At 39.5% G+C, this 21,784-nt stretch overlaps 1 protein-coding gene across 16 annotated transcripts in view; it reads right to left on the bottom strand.

Moving 5' to 3' along the window:
- ATP2B2 (ATPase plasma membrane Ca2+ transporting 2) overlaps positions 1-21,784 on the bottom strand; it is a 414,874-nt gene that overhangs the window by 4,187 nt on the left and 388,903 nt on the right. For 11 of the 16 annotated variants that reach the window (XM_071440014.1, XM_071440024.1, XM_071440027.1 and 8 more), the window contains 2 exons: positions 20,749-20,856; positions 16,850-17,032 (listed from right to left, as the gene is read on the bottom strand). In XM_071440014.1, the coding sequence (XP_071296115.1) occupies positions 16,850-17,032; positions 20,749-20,856 (291 nt within the window). Of the gene's footprint in view, positions 1-3,724; positions 3,781-10,303; positions 10,476-16,849; positions 17,033-20,748; positions 20,857-21,784 lie in introns of all 16 variants that reach the window. The other 5 variants (XM_071440025.1, XM_071440028.1, XM_071440029.1 and 2 more) reach the window with 3 other exon arrangements.

Raw genomic sequence — 21,784 nt, 5'->3', positions numbered from 1 at the left:
AAAAATCACAGTTTCCACATGAACAGAGATAACTTGCACACAACAACTACACTTGGAAGCCTGGATAATGTGAACATAGTATCGTTGAACCAACTTTTATTTGTCCTTCATGCAGATGTGAGGTAAACACTCGAGTATAGACCCACTGTTCTAGCCATTCAGCTTGTTAATAAATAGAAGAACATGTAATAAAATGATGGATTGGTTGTTGGGTTGAATTGAGTCCCGTTGTTAACAGTGAGCTGTTTGGATTTGGTGTCTCAGTCGTGCAGTTAAATGCTGAAAGCCACATGATTTATGCCATTTCTGCAGTCTTTAAAGCAGGTCAGTGACCTGGGCCAGGGGCCACCTAATGCCAGAAACCACCTGGCAGGAAGAACAGAGGTGAAAATCAACTCAAGACTCAGCCCAGCGATTCTCAGGGATGGTGCCCACTGTGTTCCCAGTAGGAAATGGGAGGAGTAGAGCAAGAGTGGGGATGCTACGTCCTCTGTGGGTGGGCAAAGGGAGGGATGCTCTCTAGTCCCAGGGACCTACCAGTTCTCAAAAGAAGTGAAGGGTTGTGCTGGGTTACTGCTGAAAAAAACAGAACTTTTTGGAAGGGGGTGGAGGGGCAGAGAGGAAAAAACAGAATGGCAAAACGTGATCTGTTGGCAAATGTTTCATGACTAAGTATGAGTTCTATCCCTCTACTTCCATGTAGTCCATGAGCAAACCTTGAGCATTTCTCAGGGGGGAGACTAAAACACAGGCAGAGGCAGAAAAGGTGCAAGCAGGTACTGTGAAAGCTTCTCCACACACGTTTGAAATGGTTTGGTGGTTGGCATGTGGATCTTTTTACATGTAAATATGCTGCACATTGTTGGTTGGCCTGATACACCACTGCTTTGGAAAGCTTTAATTCCTCTTTGCCTTGGCAGACTGCACTTCAGTAATGGCACAGGGCCACAGGGGTCCAGCTGTGGGGTCCAGCTGATCCCATGCTTGGAGCTGGCCAAGCTGTACAGATTTCAGCACGTTTGAGGAGGAGGCTGACTTGGTTTGGTTTTGGTTTTTTTCTCTTTGATCTTGGTCCTTGTTTATGCTCTCTAAATTTGGATATTCGCCATCTTGTAAAAATCCTAACAGCTGAAGTCCTGCCATGTTGAGATCATTGGGTCAGCCCAAATACTCTCCCTTCCCTCCACAGGTACATTTGGTAACAGCAGGGCACAGCACAAAAAGTAGCTCATGTGACTGCTTATGCTCCAGGTGAGAGGATTGGAGTGGCACAGAACGGCTCAGCCAGACCTTGGGGTGTGAGAACACGTTAGGTTGGCAGAGGTGCAAGAGGGAAGATTGTCTTGCACAAAAAAAAAATATCAACAAATAAATTTCAAAGCAGTTTCACCCACTGCAATCATACAGTGTACCTAAGAGAGCTCCTGGAATTAAAAACCAGGGGTTTATCAGAGCTGAATCTGAGCTGTGTGAGGGCTCTGCAGAGTCAGCAGAGTGGGGTAAGGGATTGGTCTGCCTTGCTAAAGCCAGAAAAGGTGACAAACCCCTTCACTATCTGTACCCTCCTAGCTTGTCTTTTAAAGTGCAGAGTAATTAGCCTAAATGAGGAACAAAATGGTATGACTGTTGAGGCAGCCTTAAAACCACATCCCCATATTGCCCTAGTTTAAATCAGGAAACTTTTTGTACCCTGGGTACTTTATAACATGGGCTGATGAGGTTACATTTCTGCAAACCTCCCCATTATTTCTGCTTTCTAAACACAAATACCAGTCACCTCTTCAGCTGCAGCTGGATGCTAGAGCTTATCAATTAACAAGATAATTCTGTTATCTTGGGAACAGCCACTCCTTATGGCACAGACTTAGGTTTATTTGCCAGCTGGATCTTTATGGTGAAGGTCAATTTTTACTTAAATAAAAGGGTTTGATATTATCCTGAACAGATCCAGCAGAATCCAAAGAAAGGAAAGCTTTTCTTCATCACACAAAATATATTTAGGTCTCCATGATTTAGCAGGGCAGGAACTGATGTCAATTTGTAAGCTCCACGTCCCACAGTGGGAAAAGCATCTGTATTGCTTTAATACCAACATTTGGCATCTCTTTTGGATTTAATTCCCAGCCCCTAGTCAGTGCAGGGCAAACTGCACATTCCAGCTGTGTTTGACAGGCAGCTCTGCAAACGTGCCTGCCATGACCTGAACTGGGGCTCTGCAGTGACTCTGGAATCAATTAATTAATTAATGAGCCATTGCAGGGGAGCAATAATGACTTTGAGCTGCATGGTCTGAAGATAGAACTGCAGCCTCTCACTTTGGGTGAAGGTGTGTGGCAAAATTTTTGGCCTGGACTGTTTGGGTCTTGTAAGAACATCGAGATGTTTCTAGAATGGCTTCTACTTGTTCACACTGGTTTGCACTGGAAATACTCGCTTGGAACTGCTTCAGCTCTGCTGACACCTGAGCTAATTCACCTTCTGAAGGCAATGGTAATGGAAGGGCCAAACTGGGCAAGTCCCTCAAGCTGACAATAAATCAAATTACATTTCTAAAGAGTTTTCTTCACAAGGGAGCTGTAGAAACCCATAATTTCACTTAAAATCTCTCTACAGAGATGTATATTAGTTTTCCATTGATTTTTCACTTTAGAAGAAACTCCCTCTTCAACTTTAAATTTTGCATACTGAGCTTGGCATCCAGAAGAAAACCTTTTTGTTTTTTAATGTTACATGTAATTCAGTGGCAGAATTCCTGCATTGCAATAAAATTCAAAATCTCCTTCAAAGCCTGTCCCCCAATGGATCAAATTATTGCTTTCAGGGACAAAACTTAGTAGAAACAAAGGCAGAGGGTTCGTTGCATATAAAGGCGACATCTTAATTTCTCTACCATAATACTACAATATTTAATTTACCTATTATAGCTGATACAACTCCCAGATTTAAAAATATTAGTTACCCAGAGTTACATGGCCCAACAGCAACAAATTCTTTTAAATTCAAGATTTGAGGTAATATCTGGTGTCAAAATATTTGGGGGCTCTGCTGAAACAAAGCCCAGCCAGGTTTTTTTTGAAGATAAAATAAAGCAGATGAACTTGGGATGTTGTTATGGCTGTAAAAGCATGGAAAAGCAGGGACATCCATGATGGATAGAACCTGGGAAGTGTTGGTTTAGTATGAACTATGTAGAGTTCATGTAATGGTGTTTCTTTATGAGACTGACAATGCCAAGGGAAGACAAACAGTGAGATACAGCTCCCTTTTCTCACAGTAATGGAGACAACAGAAAAAAATGAACTGCTTTTAACAAAAGACTGCAGGGACAACACTTCAGGACATTTTTGACATTGCTATAAGTTTCCACTTCTTTCTTCTCTGGAGCTGTAACAGAAAAAAACTCTTCAGCTTCATCCCACCTTGAAAGTCAGATTTATTATACTGCATCAGGCAAGAAAAAAAAAAAAAAGAAAAAAAAAAAGAAATAGAATTTTAGATACTACAATTTTTTTTTTTCCCCATCAGAAGAAAAAGGTGATATTCAGAATGTCAGTCCTAAGTACAACCATCTAGGCAAAATCTGCAAAGCCTGGTAAGCACCAAGAGCTGTGTTCTGGTTGGTAGTGTGTGGGCTTATACTCGAATGTTTACCTGGCTTCATCTAAGCCAAGTATCTGGAGTTTGGTTCACATTCATTTCAGGCTCAAGGTTAAAGACTCACAACCTCTTTTTATTTCACTCTCTCCTGCTGAACCCTTTTGTCCAATGTTCTCTAGCCCTCTGGGAAAACAAACACATTTAATATTCAGACAGTAGAGAGTAGGGCACTGCAACAGCAAATAAATTCAATACTGAAAGGTCAGTAAGGTGATTAGTATAAAATTGTAAACAAGAGGTCAATTTTGCAAAGAGATGCCAACTCTTAGGTGTAACTGAGACTATTCTAGGTCAAGACTAAACTGTACAAAGGTAAAGGAGATTGGTCAAGGACTATGGAAAGGTTGCATATGGAAAGCTTTGAAATAGAAAACATCTTCAGCATATTGGGATTTCTTTTTGAATCCTCCCAGTTTTAGGTGAGTACAATCAGATTAGGTCTCCACAGGAAATGCTGCTTGAATTGGGGTCACCTGTAAGTGTTGTGCCTCATCTATTCTGGGGACTAGGATGCAGAAGTTGAGCAAATTCAAATATAAAGTTAAAAAAACATGTATAAAACTTAGAAATTCTAGTTTTCTGCTTTAACGAGTGAAACAGATGCATAACATTATCTGTGCTACTCTCTTCCCACATAAAGATGCAGCAAATCCTGCAAGTGCTGCTCAAAATTCAAACCAGGGGCAGCAAGGAAAGCAGAGCACCCACACAGGCCTGGTTCTCATTTCCAAAAGGGCTGAATTCCACTGTATTTAGAGCAAAAGAGCAGAGCCCTGTGCAGGGCTTCCACTTTCCACAGCAGGAACACTGCAAAATTATGGAGTTGGAACATTTTTGTATCAGATCTAAATAATTCACACAAGCCTTTAAAAGAACCTGTTTGTGCTTTAGGATCTAACCCTTCCTGCCATGGCACATCTCCACTTGAGGCCTTGGGTTTATATTTAGGCTCTAAATTTGCTTAATTATCCTTCAGGGAGGAGATCCAGGAGTTGATTTTGATTTTTTGCATATCCCAGGAGGGTTTTGTCAAACCTTGGTCACAGCCAGTGGGAAGCCCTAGGCTTTATATGGAACCCCAGTCTCTGGTTCAATGGTGCAACTTTTAGAAACATAATTTTAGCTGTGGGTTTGATTGAAGTTCTGCTTGTTCCATTTCCTCCTGTGATGGTTAAACCTTCCTGTACAGAAATTGCCCACTGGGCATGGTCTGTGATCTGAATGTAGATCAATATTGAGCAGCAATCTTTCCCTCAACATTTATTAAAATAGATGATTTCTTTAAAAGAAATGAGCTCCCATTTTTCTTCATGAAAAAAATTCCATCCAAACAAGATTTTACCTCAAGTTTTAACTCTGAATTCTGAATTATTTCTTTCATAGAAAATTAAATATGTACGAAATATAAAAGCTCTTCATCCACAACAGTTTGCAAACAGTTAAATGGACTCTTTAAGATGCTCTCTTGGGAAATGGGCTGTGAGAGCCTCTGGAGCTGAGCTTGCTGAGTGCCTCACGTGGGTGTGACACAATTTGCAGATGCTTGTGGCCTCAACAAAGCCCGGGGTGACACCTCCATCTTTGCCTCAACATTTATTAAAATAGATGATTTCTTTAAAAGAAATGAGTTCCCATTTTTCTTCATGAAAAAATTCCATCCAAACAAGACTTTACCTCAAGTTTTAACTGAATTCTGAATTATTTCCTGTTCCTGCCCTCGTGCCACCCCCAGCAAATGCTGAATGTTCAACACAGGACATGTTCTGGCACATCTCAGAACCATTCTTTGATTAAAAGGGAATGGGAAAGGTTCTCTTGCCCAGCAGGTGAAGCCCCAGTTCTGGAGGCTGTGGCCCCTCCAAGTGAGGCAGAGCACAAATCCAGCCTTAAGGGTGCCCTGCTCTTGCACAAAGACACTTCTTAAAAACCAGCCAACCAATCAACCAGACAGAAAAAGCCAAAAAAACCTTCTGAGATTTGTATACAAATACCTCTGAGAGCATTTTGTGGTTGATTGGTGAGGCTTTAACTCATTCTATAAAATTTGGAGTCCTGACTGTGTTTGCTCCTGTCTCACCACACAAGTGTGTCCTTTGAGGCCACTGCTGCTGGGGTTCATGTAGTAAAAAGCTTCAAGTGATTGATTTAAAGATTCACTTCTAAAAACCTCTGACAAGACAATTCTCATCAGAACCAAGAAAAAGGAACTCTGGGAGGTCTCTTTTGCTGGGGTTTGGTTTGGTTTGTTTGTTGTTTCCCCAATGCTCCCTAAACTTAAAAATTAGAATATTTTTCTGAAAGAAAGATTGGTTTCAGGGACCTGCAGTTCCTGATTAATTCCACTTGGGAAGAGTATGAGCTCCATATGAGAATGAGGGGAAGAGCAAGTACAAAGGAATATTAAATGTGTGTCTGTCTTGGAAAATCTGCAACTGTGTTCTTTTGCAGGGGTTACCTATTGCTAACAGGAATATCTGAGAACCAGGAATACACAGAGTAGGATAAAGACTTGTTTACTTTGTGTACAGTTAGATATTCTCACCCTCTACCTAACTAAAAAATCTAGTGGTAAAAGCTTTAATCACATACTCAATGTTAAGCACAAGATAATTTTTGGTGTTACTAATTCTGAGCTTCAAAAAGAAAAAAAAAAAGATGCTCCACTTCCCCAAGGTTCTGGGGTATCCCCCCTCCCAAATAAAACATAGATAGAAATGTATATAAAACACAAATCCAGCAAAGGTTGTACCTGAACCCACCCTTAAATCTGCAGTGGCAGAGCTTTCAAATGATGGAAGTTTGTGTGTGTAAATCTGTGTCTGAGAAGATCTGAGACCACCTTGCTAACTTCCCCATATTTTCATTTTTGGTAGCTTAAAGGTTTGCATATTAAACAGGTGCACATATTTAGTGTGCATTTAAATGAATTTCATCATTTGATCAGAATAAACAAAATGCCAAGTTTTAATTTGCAGGGATTTTTGCTCTATTTAAAGCTGCAATGCCTTTCAAAAGAGATAAGAGACTCACAGACCTCACTGGCATCCACTACTGGTGACATCCAGCAATTTGTACTTTGTTATTACAAATAACACCCTGATGGCTCACTAGGGAAACTTTAATATTGTATCAAATATTCCCTTGTACAAACTGCTTTTAATTAAGGGATTCCACATCTCTGAATGGGCCATATTTGTAAATAGCTGCTAATTACATGTAATAACTTGCTGACCTGTTCCACAAACCACTCTAGGGGTGGGTGCATTCCACAGGCAGATTTCTCTTTAAGCAAGCACTTAGCTCTGAATCAAACATGAGTTTGCTCAAAAATACTAGAAAAACATTCCATTAAAAAAAAAAAAATCCAAAATTTTACTATAAACCTGCAGGAGACATCTCACAGATTGGTAAGGTGTCACAATGAACTTGGTATTAAAAATTAGTTAGACAATTAGTAAAGAGCTGCATAAATGCTCTGTTAAATTAGACTGACATATCAATAGAGCATCATGTGATTCCTATTTTTTAATTAAGTATTTATTGATATCTGACTCTCTCCACTTTGGGCACCCAAAATGCCACCTGAAATATCCCAATTGTTGCAACATCCTGAGCAAGTTTCAAGAACTAGACCCTGTTTCCCTCCCATACTCTCAAGGTTTTCCCTTGATACTTCCCCATAATATATTTACATATTTTTTAACAATCCTGAGGACTGGGAAAGGCTTCAAAATCAGAAGTACAATTATCCCATTATTCCCTCCACCCCATAGGAAGAAGAAAATGGGGTTTGAGCTGTTCTGAGCAGCTCAGAGGAAAGCAGCCAGTCCTGTGTGCCCACACACATTTTAAGCACAGAGCTGGAGAGCAGCCCTAGGTGAGCATTTTGCAGCTGGGATTTCCTCAAATAATGCCAATTCACAAAACCATCCCCCATTTCTATGAAATTTGGATTAGGAAAAGTTTTACAGGTTCTTGAATTTGAGCAACCCACTGTAAATACCCCATTTAAAAATAAAACCATTTGGGGTTTCACTTGATGGTGGTTTTTTCACTGCCATTCATAAATTTGTGTCTTTGTATGAATAAATCCAAACTTTCCCTAAGTGTTACAATTTCTGATTTAATATCAGCAGACATTCTGCTGTGGTAATAAAACACCAACAAGTCCAGAATAAGCACTTTAAAATCCCAATCTCTAATTGCCCTCTGCTATAGAGATCCTTATCTCTAGGAGGTTTAACAAATCACTCACTGGCTTTTATTTTGGAGAAGAAACGTGGCTATAACCACGAGGAGCTCTGGACACCTGTTTTATCTCTCCAAATGCAAGGTGACAAAGGCTGGAGCAGATTCTGCTCTCTCCTATTAATTAACTTCAGCCCATAAACGAGTGAGGCCCTTGTTAAGACACAATAACATCCAATTCTTGCTTTGCTGCAGTGGAGAGTAGAGAGGGAAGATAAATTGTCTATTTAAATTTTATTAGATCTTTCCTCCTAGAGTGCTGGCTCCAGCATGTGAAGGAAACATTTAGCACAGCACAATGAGCTGCTCCCAGTTTCCTGCTCAAATGGAGAAATTCTATCCCAGGCAATCATTCCCTGCATGAAAAGCTGCTTTGGGATTTTGGGGTTTTGTGCCCTGCTCAGTGTGGAAATGAGGGAACCTGGGCTCAGGAACCTCCATGGCTTCATTTCCCCTGCTCCTGCTCTGGAGTAGTTGGGGCTGTTGGGGTGAAACTTCTCAGGCCAAACTTCCCAAGACAAAAATAGGAAAATATAGAAAAATCTCCAAGATTTTTCTGCAACTGCCAAAGTTGGAGCCTAAATAGCTTTAGCAAAAAATGAAGTTGCCCCTTTAAATCCAACAAAACGTCTTCTCTGCTCTTGCATGAAAACACTTTAAAAACCAATCAACCAGACATGAAAAAAGCAAAAATACCCTTCAAAGATCTGTCTGTTCAACAAATACTTCTAAGACTATTTGTGATTGTTCGATAAGATTTTAATTGCTGCTATAAAAGTCATGTCTGAATGTCTGGTGTGCAGATACTGAGGGGGTTTGCACTCAAACAGGATGGAAAGGTCAAGCTTCCTTTTTCCTGCAGGAGTTCTGGAATTTCACCCCCTTCTCTTGTCTGCCTTTTCTCTGTCTGCCTTCCTTCCCTTTCTCTGCTGGCCAGACAGATAAGAGCAGTTTCTTCTCTGTTTGGCCAACTACTAAAACCTGTATAAGGAAAATACCCAATTAGCTTCTGAAATGTGTGACAGGCTTGTAAACTGAGTTCTACACATTTAAATATTCTTTTAATGCTGTAATAAAAGAGCTGCTCACAGTCCTGAATAAATAAAAATCTAGAAACAAGAGTTAGATCTTTCTGAGCAACTGGAATTATTCTGTTACTGAAGCCCTTCCTTATCAGCTGCCTCAAAGATTTTTCTTTCACTTCAGTACTTCTTCAGTAGATATTTTGCATCTTAAAGCAAATTGTCCCAGGATGTTAGGATTCAGAAATCTTTTCTTCTAAAAAAATTAGTTACCTCACCAATCTTGTTGTTTCAACACTGTCCTTTAACTTGTCTAGGTCCCTCCTGCTTCAATGCTCTCCTGCCAGTGAATTTAGAGATAAAAAATCTACATCTAAATAAGACAGAGATAATAAATCTAAATCTAACTAGGACAGAGAGAAGAAATCTAAAGCTAAGTAAGACAGAGATGATATATCTAAAACTATTTCTATATATCTAATATATCTAAAACTATATCTATATATCTAATATATCTAAAATATATCTAAGATAGAGGGAATAAACTTAAAGAAGTCTTTCATCTTTCATGTAAAGTTTAAGCCTGGCATCATAAACTAGATTTCCTGTTTCTTGTTCATTCGTTTCCATGTCTTTCCTGGACTAGTCACAGAGAGTCTTCCTGGTGGAATGGTGTCATAGACATCTTTTATGAAAAATCTTTTCTTTAGGATTTTTTCTCCTGAGAAGCTGAGAGGCCTCAGGAACAAACTGTAACCAATGGTTATCTGCTGCTGTGGAATGCAACAGGTGCAGCTGGGATTGGGCTCATGTGGTTGTTTCTAATTAATGGCCAATCACAGTCAGCTGGCTCAGACTCTCTGAGCCACAAGCCTTTGTTATCATTCCTTCTTTTTCTATTCTTAGCTAGCCTTCTATTCTTTTAGTATAGTTTTAATATAATATATATCATAAAATAATAAATCAAGCCTTCTGAACCATGGAGTCAGATCCTCATCTCTTCCCTCATCCTATAACCTCTTTGAACACTGTCACAGAATTCTCTGATATCTGAAAAGCTTTAGAATCATTAAAAGTCTGTAGTTTAGAAACAGTAGAAAATAAAACCTGACAGGGAGCCCTCAAATAAAATTAAAATCTCCTCCCAATGGGTAAAAAATTACCCTAAATTCCTGTCCCCACTGTGAGTTAGCAAAGAGACAAAGAGAGAGCAACTCCTGGGGAGCATCTACTGTACACAAAGCAACCATGTCCCGGGGTTTGGAGCTGAGTGAAGTGGGAGCAGAGCCTGGGCAGGGGCACAGGAGCTGAGTCTGAGGCGACTCTGGCTAAGTTGGCATCTCTGAGGGTCGGGTGCAGTAAGAATTCACACTCACGCCCAGCCGCAGCAGCAGAGGTGCTGGTAGGAGAGGAAAGAGCATTGGATAACGATACGTGACTAGGGCTAGAAATATTGGTTACATCCTGGGTCTGGCTTGTGACGGAGGACTGTCTCCTGAGAGCCCCCTGAAAGGAAGTGCCACTCTTGAAAGTATTGACTACTTCGATCTGTAACGGAGGAAAGAACGAGACAAGTTGCTTAAAGTACGGACACAGTTGCATAAGTGACAGGAATAATCATGAAAAACAACAAATCAACCGTGCGCGCGCTTCTACTCCAGCTGGAATCCAAGTGCCCCCTTTGAAGGGGTTTTAGAAAGGATTCAAATTTTCTGTCTGGATAAAATGAGGCAGCTCTGTAGGAGGCAGTGGAGCTGCATCACTTTAAACAAGTAGAAGATTTGAAATAACAGGGGTTTTTTTTTAAAGTTTAAACCGTTTTATTTAGAGGTAAATAAAATCAGCTGGAAGACTTGATGTAACTAATCTCCACTCTTTTTTTCCTACTGAGATTCAAATTATGCTGTTATGTCTCTCCAGGGGGAGAAAAATTCAGTCACTCAGTTGGAATTTGGGGGATGGGGTTGGGGATGACACTCAACCAAAACAGAAAAACTTTAAAATTCAATATATGACTCTATTTTGTCTACAAACCCAGGGTTGTCAGTACACTAGTTTGATAAAATAATTCTTCCACTATTTTAGCTGACATTTTCTGTAATGAAAATTTGTAAAAATTTAGCATAGTGATAAAGAACGTTGGGGTTTTGTAACTGGAGATTTAAAAGTATTAATATTTTATCTTTATACAGAGCAATTAAAAGCACCCAGAAAATGGTGTGGAACTGGATTAACTATTGCAGCAAATAACATGACAATTTTCCACTTATTTTCTTATGCCTGCTGTATTCCCTGTTTGACAGACCCATCCTGAGCACCTTCTTTTTCCTCCCCATCACAGAGGAGGAGTTAAAAATGGAGCTGAGTATTTCAAGGCATCCTTTGGCACCAGTAAAAACCCATAAAAAGCAGGCTCTGGGTACAGAGGGAAAGCCAGGAGTAAATCCCACAAATCCCTACACCCCAAAATGTCCTTTGTGTTGCATCAGTGCAACCACAACAGAAAAAGCAGGGGAATTTCCACTTGTTTGAATAACCCACTGGTACCAGACCATGCAACCCACATTTCTGGAGATTCCCAGCCTAGAAAGAGGTAAATTGGTGGCATTTTTATCAATTTAAACAGCACAAATCTTGGTGAAAATCCTCCTAAATTTTCCAAGGGGGAAGCACTAGAATGAATTTATGATTTTCTGCTGTGGTCACACTTAGGAATAAACCAATTTGTAGGGCTGCATCTTTAATAATATGGATGTTTTTCCTTCCTAATCTTTTCTTTGGCCATCATTTTTTATTTTCCTGTGTGTTTGTATGGGAATAATCAACCACAGCCAGCTGGAAAAGGGATCCCAGGTTACTGCTGTGCAATTATCACAGTGAATTTTCCTCCACAAAGCCCAGGTTTGCTCTGTCTGAGCCCCGGTGCCATTTCTCTGTGCACACCCGGGGCTGGGCAGTGTTCAGCAGTCCCCACAAGGGTGGAGAGCTTTGTTTTTGGCAGCAGAGTTACATGTCCAGTGCAAATCTCACAGGGAATCCAAGGTGAATCACAGTAAATAAAATGTGAGGTGAGTTTGCACATGGGGCAGGGCATGAGGGGATCCTCAGCTCAGGCTCATGGAAACACCACACGGCTCAAACCACTGCTGATGTGGCACATTAAATACTCACCTGGAATCTTCTACAAAAGTAGAATTAAATACAGATCTTGGCTTCTCAGGGTCTAACCCAGGTGACAGAGCACTCTTCAAGAGAGACCATTCAAAAAAAGACTCTAAAAGACTCTCACTGAGGGCATGAAATGAACATTTCTGTGCTAAACCCTGAGATGGGCAAAAGCCTTCCTGACAAACCGGGAGCTTTTGGTACAAGAGTGAAAAGATGAGGGAAGATCTGTATTTAATGGTTTCTTCAGAGAAGAAGAATTACAGCCATGTAATTTGCTTTTCTCCTGAAGAAATGAACTCCAGCTGTTCATGGATATAATTCCTGGTGGGAGGATGACAACCTCCCCAGAATGCTAAAAGCTGAACATACAGGGCTGTGCTCTGCCTGAAGCCAAGAAAGAAGAGAAGAACTTGGCCCAAAAGTTTATCTTCTCCAAGCAGAAAATCACAAAGAAGAAAAGAGCTCATGGAAATAAACAGTGCATTTTGAATTGAGATGGAACCTTTTCATGACAAAGGAATGCATTTATTTAGAACAATTCAAGCTGCTAAAGAGGAGAAAGGAAATAAAAATTCATAAGTTAAAAAAATTTCCAACACAATATAGGATGCAATCATGTTTTGATTATAGGCCTTCAGGTAGAGGAAAAATACTGTCCTACATTTGAAGCTTATCCATAAGGTTGACATTTTTCACACCTGTCTCATTTTTCTCTATGTTCTATACTCTAGAAGATCCAATTTTTTAGGTGTGCACAGCAAATAGAAATATCAGTGATTAAAAATTAAAAAAAAAAATCTGATAGTAGCAGAATAGTCCTGGCAGAACAGATACTTCTTCCTGATTTTTAACACAGAACAGATTTTCAGAAGCATTTCTGTTGTCATTTATGTGAGTAGGACCCAGGTATCATTCCCCTAATCTCCAAGCAGAATATTAACTTAAAAATTAAAAAAAGGAAAAAAAAAGTAAAAAAAGAAAAACCACCTTTCTGTAAGAAATAAAACAGTTTCCATTCCACTGACATGGGGCTACCATGATGTTTTCTATATTAAAAGCTACATGGAAACACTAAAATGAGGTGCTGGCTTTTTATCCAACTTGAGAACCTCTTGCCAGGAGTGACTTTCACTGCTGGAAGGTTTGAATTGGTTCAAAGGAAAAGTTTTCATGTTTTCTACATGAAAAATGAAGGGTGAATAATGCAGTCCAGCACCTCTGTATGGTTTTTTAGCATTTTTTAGTATTTTAGCCTTTGTGGTTTTTTGAAGAGGAACAATCTTTAGGCAGCAGTTACCCTGTCACCTGTATCCTTTTCAGTTTTTCCTTTTATTCTCAGAACATTCCAGGCAGTTGTTTCCCACCTGGGGCAGATGAAGCAAACTGAATTTCAGGATGAATGAAGCAGAAGAGGAAAGAATCAGGCTGGGGGTGTGAAATTCTGACAAACATAAGAAGTTTTTGAATCTCCACTTCAGAATGTTTCCATTCTCAGATGTGAGGGAACTGGAGAATCTTTCAGTACACAATCAAAAGAGGTAAGATGCATCTTTTTTTCTCTGTTTTTTAAACTCAGATTATGAAGTTTGGCCTGAAGGTGAACCTGGTGAACTTCCCAAAGGCTTTTAGACCTGCCAAGAGGGTGTGATCACTCTTGTCTTCCTTCAGAATGAAGAATTTCTGAGCAAGACAACAAAAACTTGGGGTAAATTGCAGAAAACTGTTGGCAATCCTGTCTGTATGCGATTTTAGATCCTCCTCAAATTTGCATCTCTAAGATAAGGCATTTGTGAAGCTTCACCACTCAGTGGCCATCTGAGAGAGCTTTCCAGAAAGGAAACTCTTCCATTCAGAGAAGGGGAGCACACATCCCTCCAGAGATTCCCTACTGGATATTTATCAGAGATTCCCTATTAGATATTTATTAGAGATTCCCTATTGGATATTTATCCGAGATTCCCTAATAGATATTTATCAGAGATTCCCTATTGGATATTTATCAGAGATTCTCTATTGGATATTTATCAGAGATTCTCTATTGGATATTTATTAGAGATTCCCTATTGGATATTTATCCAAGATTCCCTACTGGATATTTATCAGAGATTCTCTATTGGATATTTATCAGAGATTCCCTACTGGATATTTATCTGAGATTCCCTACTGGATATTTATCAGAGACTCCCTATTGGATATTTTGTTCATATCTAAATGAACAAAAGGAGGCCAAAAAGAGCATCAGTTGATAGCCAGTCTCTGGCCTAGTTATGTGCATTTTTCATACACCTTTCTTTCAAGTAAATGTATGCATGTCTTCACAGAAACAGAACATTCCAAGTGGAAATCCCTCCTCTGGTGCCTTGGGTTGAACCCTCTGTTTGAGAGAGGATGTAGATAGAAAATGTCTTTAACACTGCAAAATCTCTTGTCAGTTTGGATGGGTTTAAAAGGGAGCACTCCAAGGAAGATGGGTTGGTTGTCTGAAAATAACACCCAGCCTGGAGTGGGTTCTTTGTTTCAGCAGTGAAGGCTTTGCTGGGAGCTGGGGCCACCTGTCCAAGAGTGACTGAAGAGAAAATAAGGACAAATAATCCAATTTACAGCACAAGTGTGGAAAGTGGTATTAGGATTGAATGACCAATCTGGTCCTGAGCTTCCAGAGTTTCATCCTAATCTGCCATCCCCAGAGATATAAAATGAGGGGATGCTCTACCTTCTTCCTCCATGTCTCCAGGAGTGCATCAGATAGCAGAGGATTCCTAAAAATCCTCCCAGGGATGCTAAAGCCATCCCAGACTTTTCCAGGAGCTCTTCTTTTGCTGGCTTCCTGAGAAATGTGTTATAATGGAATGAATCCACCTGGATGGGCCCCACACACAGCAAGGATCAAACTTGACCTAAGTCCATCACTCTCCTCTGCACACCTGGGCACTGCTTTGGAATCTATTGGTCCCCTTTTTTTTTTTTTTTTTTTTCATTCCACAGATGTGAAATGGATGCAAAAAAAATCAAAGTCATTGAGTAAATAAAATGAGAAGAAAAATCACAGAGGTCTCTTGGCAGAGAGGAGGGAGACATCCTACTAGAGGTGCTTCTACAACTAGGAGCAGAAAGGAAACCAAGATGGATGTTAGCAAAGAGACATAATTAATGTTCATTTGGGTTTAAGTAGTGGAAAAGAATCATTTCTCTGTGAATTAAGTGGACAAAGAGATGCAGAACTAAAAGCTACCTCTCAGACTAGAAAGAGAACTGGAAGGATGTCATTTGCTTTGTGCTGCTCAAAGGTTTTTACACTCACCCCAACCAGAAAGACATCCTGACAGAAGTGCCAACAGGCAACACTCCTCCTACAGCCACCAGGGAGAAAAGAATGCACATTTAGAGGTCATTTTTCCCTGAAGATCACCAGCACCTGGGAACTTTTTGTCACTACTGAAATTTGAATTTTCTCTAGTGATGAGTGCTCTTGACTCAATGGAGTCAAGACACACAAGCTCAGAGCTGAAGATCCATATTTAATCACTTACCACAGAACCTTGGGAATTCCCCCAGCTTTTAATCTCTTTACATTTTATGCTCTGCAGATGCAGCCAAGAGACCTCACTGCCCTAATTTGGCTTCTTTCCATCATTTTATTCTAAATTCATGGCTGCATCTTCCCCCCTCCCAAAAAAAAAGTATCAATTTGTAGATGTGAAAAAGCAGAATGTGCTGTTTATCTCGGATGAATACAAAAACCCCAAATCTTCTGAGACAAAAATGTTCTTTAGAAGATTCTTTCAAGAAAAAAAGATCATTTTCTTAATTATTCACCTCTTTTTCTTGTCAGGCTCATGTAAAACACGCACATCTGATGTGGTGATAGCTGTTCTCTGCTGCAAGCTGCCAGAAATGCTTGATCTTAGAAAGATCAAGCAGAGCACACCTGAGTGCAATGAAACACTTCACTGCAATGGAAAAGGCAAAATACTTCACATGATTTTCTTCAGCACTCCAGGACAAATTTCACAGCTCCTTAACCTGCACTATATTTAGCAGCAGGATTCAGTGCAAAGGTCTGGTATATTAAAAAATGCCGTGGATTTTTGTGTTTGGCAAAAGTTGGGGAGAGATATTTCTCAGGAATCGTTCCTAATAGCCAACTCTTACACCTCAATATTTAATGGCTGCTTAATTCCTACTAAAATCCAGAACCACATTTTTCATTACCTAATGGGAAATAAAATCAATCCCTTTTAATCGTGATCAATGTGTGGCAGTGCCAGAACTGAACAGATTTATATTTTTAATCAAATTGTGCATCATACTTCAGACTCAATTTCAATTATTCTGTTAGTGCAGCAATGGCAGCAACAATGTATTTTTTTTTTTTTTGGAGCAGATCAAGCAATACATTTTAGAAAGCTTTCATAACATTCTGCGAGCTGACGTTGGCCAAGCAGCACAATTTCATGAGCTGTCATCACTCTAGGAGAAAAAGAACATCCAGTCATGGTATTCCCAAATCACAGATCCCTGGTTTTGCATTTTATCCCTTTATATCTTTTCAGTTTATCTCTTCTGCTGCACACACCCCCTTTGCTCAGTTCCCTTATTTTGTTTTTCATGTTTTTCCTTCGAGAGCAATTAACCAGTGCCACCACACACACAAACACTCCGTGGCCTTCCTTTTAATGTTGTTTTGCCTTGATCTCACATTAATCATTTCTTTGGCTGTTTCTAGACCTTGTGGGCATTTATGTTTAGCATACCTGGGTTTGGATTCTGTTGAGCCCTCGGAACCAGAGGATCTGTCCACGTCGGAGTTCTCTCTCCGCATGATCTATTTCTTCAACATCTTCATTGAGCTCTTCCTCAGGGACCTCCTCCTTCTCAGTGAGCCTCCCTGCCTCCTTTAAAAACTTTAGCCTACTTGTTGGGATGGTTGCAATGACCTAAAATTATAAAAAAGTACTGAAAACATAAGCCTCATGCAAGAGCAACAGTATAACAATCTGCTAATTACAGAGTAATTAGAGTAATCGTATTTTAGTAAGGTCCATAAAGGTGAGCTAAGCTTGTTCCTAACAGCACTTTGTACCTGGATAACTCCATTTTAGTCCCAAAAATATTTAATTTACTGTGTAAACAATTAGCATGACTTGCACCACTAAACCACAGTGTGGAGCAGATTTCCCAAAGCTGGAAAAGTCTTATCAATAAAAGCAATTGAAAATAAAAGAAGATGGGAATATTTTAATGTAAAGAAAACTTAAACAGATTGATAGCTCTGCAATTAGAGTTTGGGTATTTGTCTGGTAATGGGAGGTGAAAATTCATTGTATCTCATGCTGACAAATCTTCTCACACTCCCTTGGTCCATGGATTCAGCTTCCCTCTGTTCCAGCAGCTGGAATGCTTTTCTGGTATTTATCAAAACTGAGTTTTCTGAAAGCTGTGGGTCTGGTTGTTGGATTTCTCATAGGGCTGTCTCTCACTCTGTGTCCTTACCACCAATAAATTCTGATTAACTTAACCTCTCTTCTTATTCTGCTTGCCCACCCAAGTGGTCCTTGGAAGTAACTAATGCAGGAGAATAATCTTTAAAAATTCCAGATACTGTAGCTGGACAATTATTTTAAATCCATTTCAGTGTTACCCTGTTGGGCAGTCATTTTCTCTTTGTTCTGATTCCTTGCATAAAACCAGGAGCAAATCATGGCAATTTAAACAAGACATTACCTGGAACACACTGAATGCTTAAAGCAAATCTCCTGCAAAGCAAATTTTTAAACCCACTTAGCAAAAACTGCTGCAATTTTCCTTTTTGTCTTCATTTCAGCAGCGAGCAACCACAACTGTGAAGCTCAAATGTATGAAAAATGAAGAGAGAACCAAGACAGCTGCCAGAAAATTGGTGAGGAGAGCTTTGGAAAATTGGAATGGATGCAGTGAAGACACATGGAAATGTTCTGGATATTTTCAGGATGAAAGCAAACCTCTGAGTTTGCTGAGGGTCTCCTTGAGCTTCACAATCCACAAGGCCAGTTTTATTATAATGTTTTAAATACAGCTTGAAAAAAATAAAAACCAAACCAAAATAACCAAACCAAACCCAGTTTCTACACTACTATAAAACCTTTTTAAAGGGGGGGTTGAAAAACAGGATGCAAACCTGGAGAATTAATGGTGTGGCACAAGCAAAGACAGAACAGGAGAGGAAAAAAAGGGGAAATGCTCATCAATTAAATACTTACTGCAAGTCCTTCAGCCTCCCAGCTTTCAAACTACAATGCCAGCACTCTACAGAGAGAAACTACTGCAAACTCTGGGATCTGATGAAAGTGATGGTGATAAAGGATTTTTAAACCAATATTCATAAAAATAACTCTTCTGGGTCAGAACTGTGTGTAACAGAATGTTCCTCTCTTGCAGCACCTCAGCCAAGCTGATGAGACTCTGCTTTAATTCTTTCCTGAAGGTGTTTACATGGCTTTTTTTATTATTCATTTATTTTCTGGGTATCTGCCAACACCCACCCAGTTCAGGACACAGACTCAATAGAGGCAGATTAAAGAACTGAATAATATTCCCAGGAAAATGATCACAGTTTTAATAAGTGATCAATAATTCTGGGAACAGGATATGAAATACTTTAGAAAGTCTTGGTTTTCAGAAGGGATGGGAGCTGTTAGAAAACTGTCCCTCCAAGCATCTCAAAATGACTTGCTGGAAACTTCTCCTTAAATTCCTTTCAGAAGTGTCTGCTTTGACACCCAGACTCTGAAATCTTGATTGCCTTTCATGGCTCAACAGAACAGCAGGTTCAGCACGTGGATTGAAAAAAAAAATAAGAATAACAAATTTGTTTTGTGCTGAATGAGTCAGAGCAGCAGAGAAAAGGCAGAGACAGAAGCGAAGCATCACTGCTAAAGGAAAAGAATTCTCTCTCACTGAAGAGCTCATGAAGAAAGGCCTTGCCACAGACTGTAAATCATGTAAATATGGACAAAATTGATTGGTTTTAGCATCCCATTTTCTTTTCTTGTTACTAAATATTGACCACAAGACAGATATTTTTCCCTCTGTATTCGCTTTCTTCTCAGCAATAAAACTGTGCAGGTGTTCCAATACCAGTTTTAATTTAATGTCTAAGGTCTCACAATAAACCTGGGAAACCTGGGGCAAGTCAAGTGAAAAAAAGATGCTGATATTAGTATTACTTCTTGGTGGTTATGTAATAACCATGGATAACAAAATTTAGAAGCCAAAAAATTTGATCAAAGGCTGTGGGAAATTTTCACAGCTGAATGAAGCAGTTTGGATTCTTGTCCCTCTCCCTGTTTGACTTTCCCTTTCTCCAAAAGTTCGTATATCTTCTAAGCAGTAGGAAAAAAAAACCCAATAAATCCTTCCTTTCTGAGATTATCAAACTGATTTTAGGTCTTCCTCCTACAAGGCCTTAAGTCAAATCCTGACCTCAAGTAAGAATTACAGCAGAATCATCTGCTAGTGATGGTTTTCAGCCAGATCTGCATTAAAAGCTGCTCTGATTCTGAGCTTATTTCTAAGGAAAACTGAGGCCAAACTGTCAAAAAAAGTTGTTTGGTTGGGTTTTTTTTTCCCAGAAGAGAACAAATAATCAGAATTGAAAGCAAGCATTTATTCACTACAATTGCAGTAGAACCACAGCAGAATTCAACTGCAGTGAGCAATTTCTTGACTCTTCATAGAGGCAAACTGTGGATCTACAAATCTCTCTACATCTGAGAGAAAAAAATGTAACTTCACATTTTTCTTTACTGCACCAGGTGGCAACAACTTAAATACCCTGTTAGTGCATTCAGAGGTGAAAAATTATTATTATTATTATTATTATTATTATTATTATTATTATTAACTTTGCAACCTGTGTTTGCATGTAAAAGAACAATGTAGAATGTTAGCAATACTGATTGTGTGTGTGTATCACTTCCAGAGAGTTAATCCCAATTTATTGGATATCATCTCATTGCCATTTGTTTCTTCATCAATACATAATTCTATATTAGCCATTGATGACAGAGGATATGGCAGAAATTGAAAAGGACATGTTAATTTAACTGCCATTTTCTACAACTATTAAAGGCAAAAAAAATCTTTTGTTTTTTTGCACTCCCTCTTCCATCCTTCACACACAGAATTAGGTGGCTGGAGAATCACAGCAGAAATGTTTTGTAGGCACTGGAATTTTTCCTATGACAGTAGCCAGAATGACAATTTCAGCAAGGGAATGAGTTGCTTGACCTAGAACCAGAACTTCATTTCAGCTCCAAAACTTTGCCACATCCTACAGGAGGAATTCTATTCCAGGAAAGGTCACAGTGCATTTCCCTTTGCTGCATTTTTTTGTGATTAAAAGACTGAAGTTGTGACTCAACATCCTTCACAAAAAAGCCTAACTGAAGATGGCCCTGGTGATAGCACACCCTGCTAGAAAGGAAAGATTTGAAAATCAACAAAAAACCCCAAAGGAACAGAGGGATAAATTATCCTTTCTAATAAATCTCTCCTTGAAGCTCTCAGAGAGCACCTTGGGTTTCAGTGAGGGCTGCACTGGGCACTGAGAGAGGAAATCACAGGAATATCAGCAATATCACACCTTTGAATGTGCAGCTTCCTGAATGCTTACCTGACCCCACACCAGCTCTCCTAATCCAATAAATACACACCACATCCACTGGTCCAGCTGCAGGGGAGAACAGCTGAATGGTTTTCCTCCAAACTGGACAATTACTATCTACAAAGAGAAGCACGAGGGAAAAGGGGTCAATTTTTCAGGGAGAAAAGGCAACAAAACAAAAACAAATGCAGCCAGAACAAAAAAAAAACAAAAAAAATTTAAATAAATAAACTAAAAAACCAAAACCAAAAAAACCCAAACAAACAAAAAAAACCTGCTTAATTTTGGTCCCAAAAAACCCCCATCAAACCCCACAAACTTCTGCATCCCCAATTAAAAGTGAGAGAAAGAAATAGCAGTTAAGACTGAAGTTCCTCAGCCTCATATTTAACAGTGGTCAGATATGAATGGTCAGGAAAAATGAGAACAGGACAGTCCCCAAGTGCTCTCCCAGCTCCTGATTTATTGGATTTATTGACCCTGATCCAATTTATTTTGGAATGTCCATTGCAAGAGAGGCTTTTCCCTCTGAGTAACATTTTATTGTGTATTGACAGATGTGCATCATGGAGAGACAGAGGGTACAGAAATTTCTAGATCTGTTGGAGGAAAAGGCTGGGAGGACCCCACACTTTCAGCAGGATAGCAACACACAGAGTCTGAGCAGACTGAGAAGGTTTTGCTAACTGAAACTCAGATATTATTGATATTTCTTGTTAATATTGCTGCTGCAAAATTGGGGACCTGAAATCAACCCAGAGATTTAAATTGTCCAAGTTTTAAACTCATGATTTTGAATTAGATGGTAAAGACCATCACTGTGAAGTTCTGCTCCTGTCACTGCTGCCCTTCCTCCAATATTCAGTTTATTGAGGAGTTTCCTTTTTTAAATCACTGTGGCCCAAGCTCAAACTGCCCTTTCCTCCTCCTTCCTCCTCCAGGAGAAAGGTGCCAATGCTGAGCTGCCACTGCAGAGCTGAGCAATAACAATGAGATAAAAATAGATTTCTAAATGATCATATCAAATAGTATCAAGTACAGGATG

Source organism: Agelaius tricolor, unplaced genomic scaffold, assembly GCF_023055355.1.
Source record: "Agelaius tricolor isolate 1412-34295 unplaced genomic scaffold, bAgeTri1.0.p SCAF_14, whole genome shotgun sequence".
Lineage (NCBI taxonomy): Eukaryota > Metazoa > Chordata > Aves > Passeriformes > Icteridae > Agelaius > Agelaius tricolor.
The sequence above is the reverse complement of the archived record's forward strand: the minus strand, read 5'-3'. Positions and strand labels throughout refer to the sequence as shown.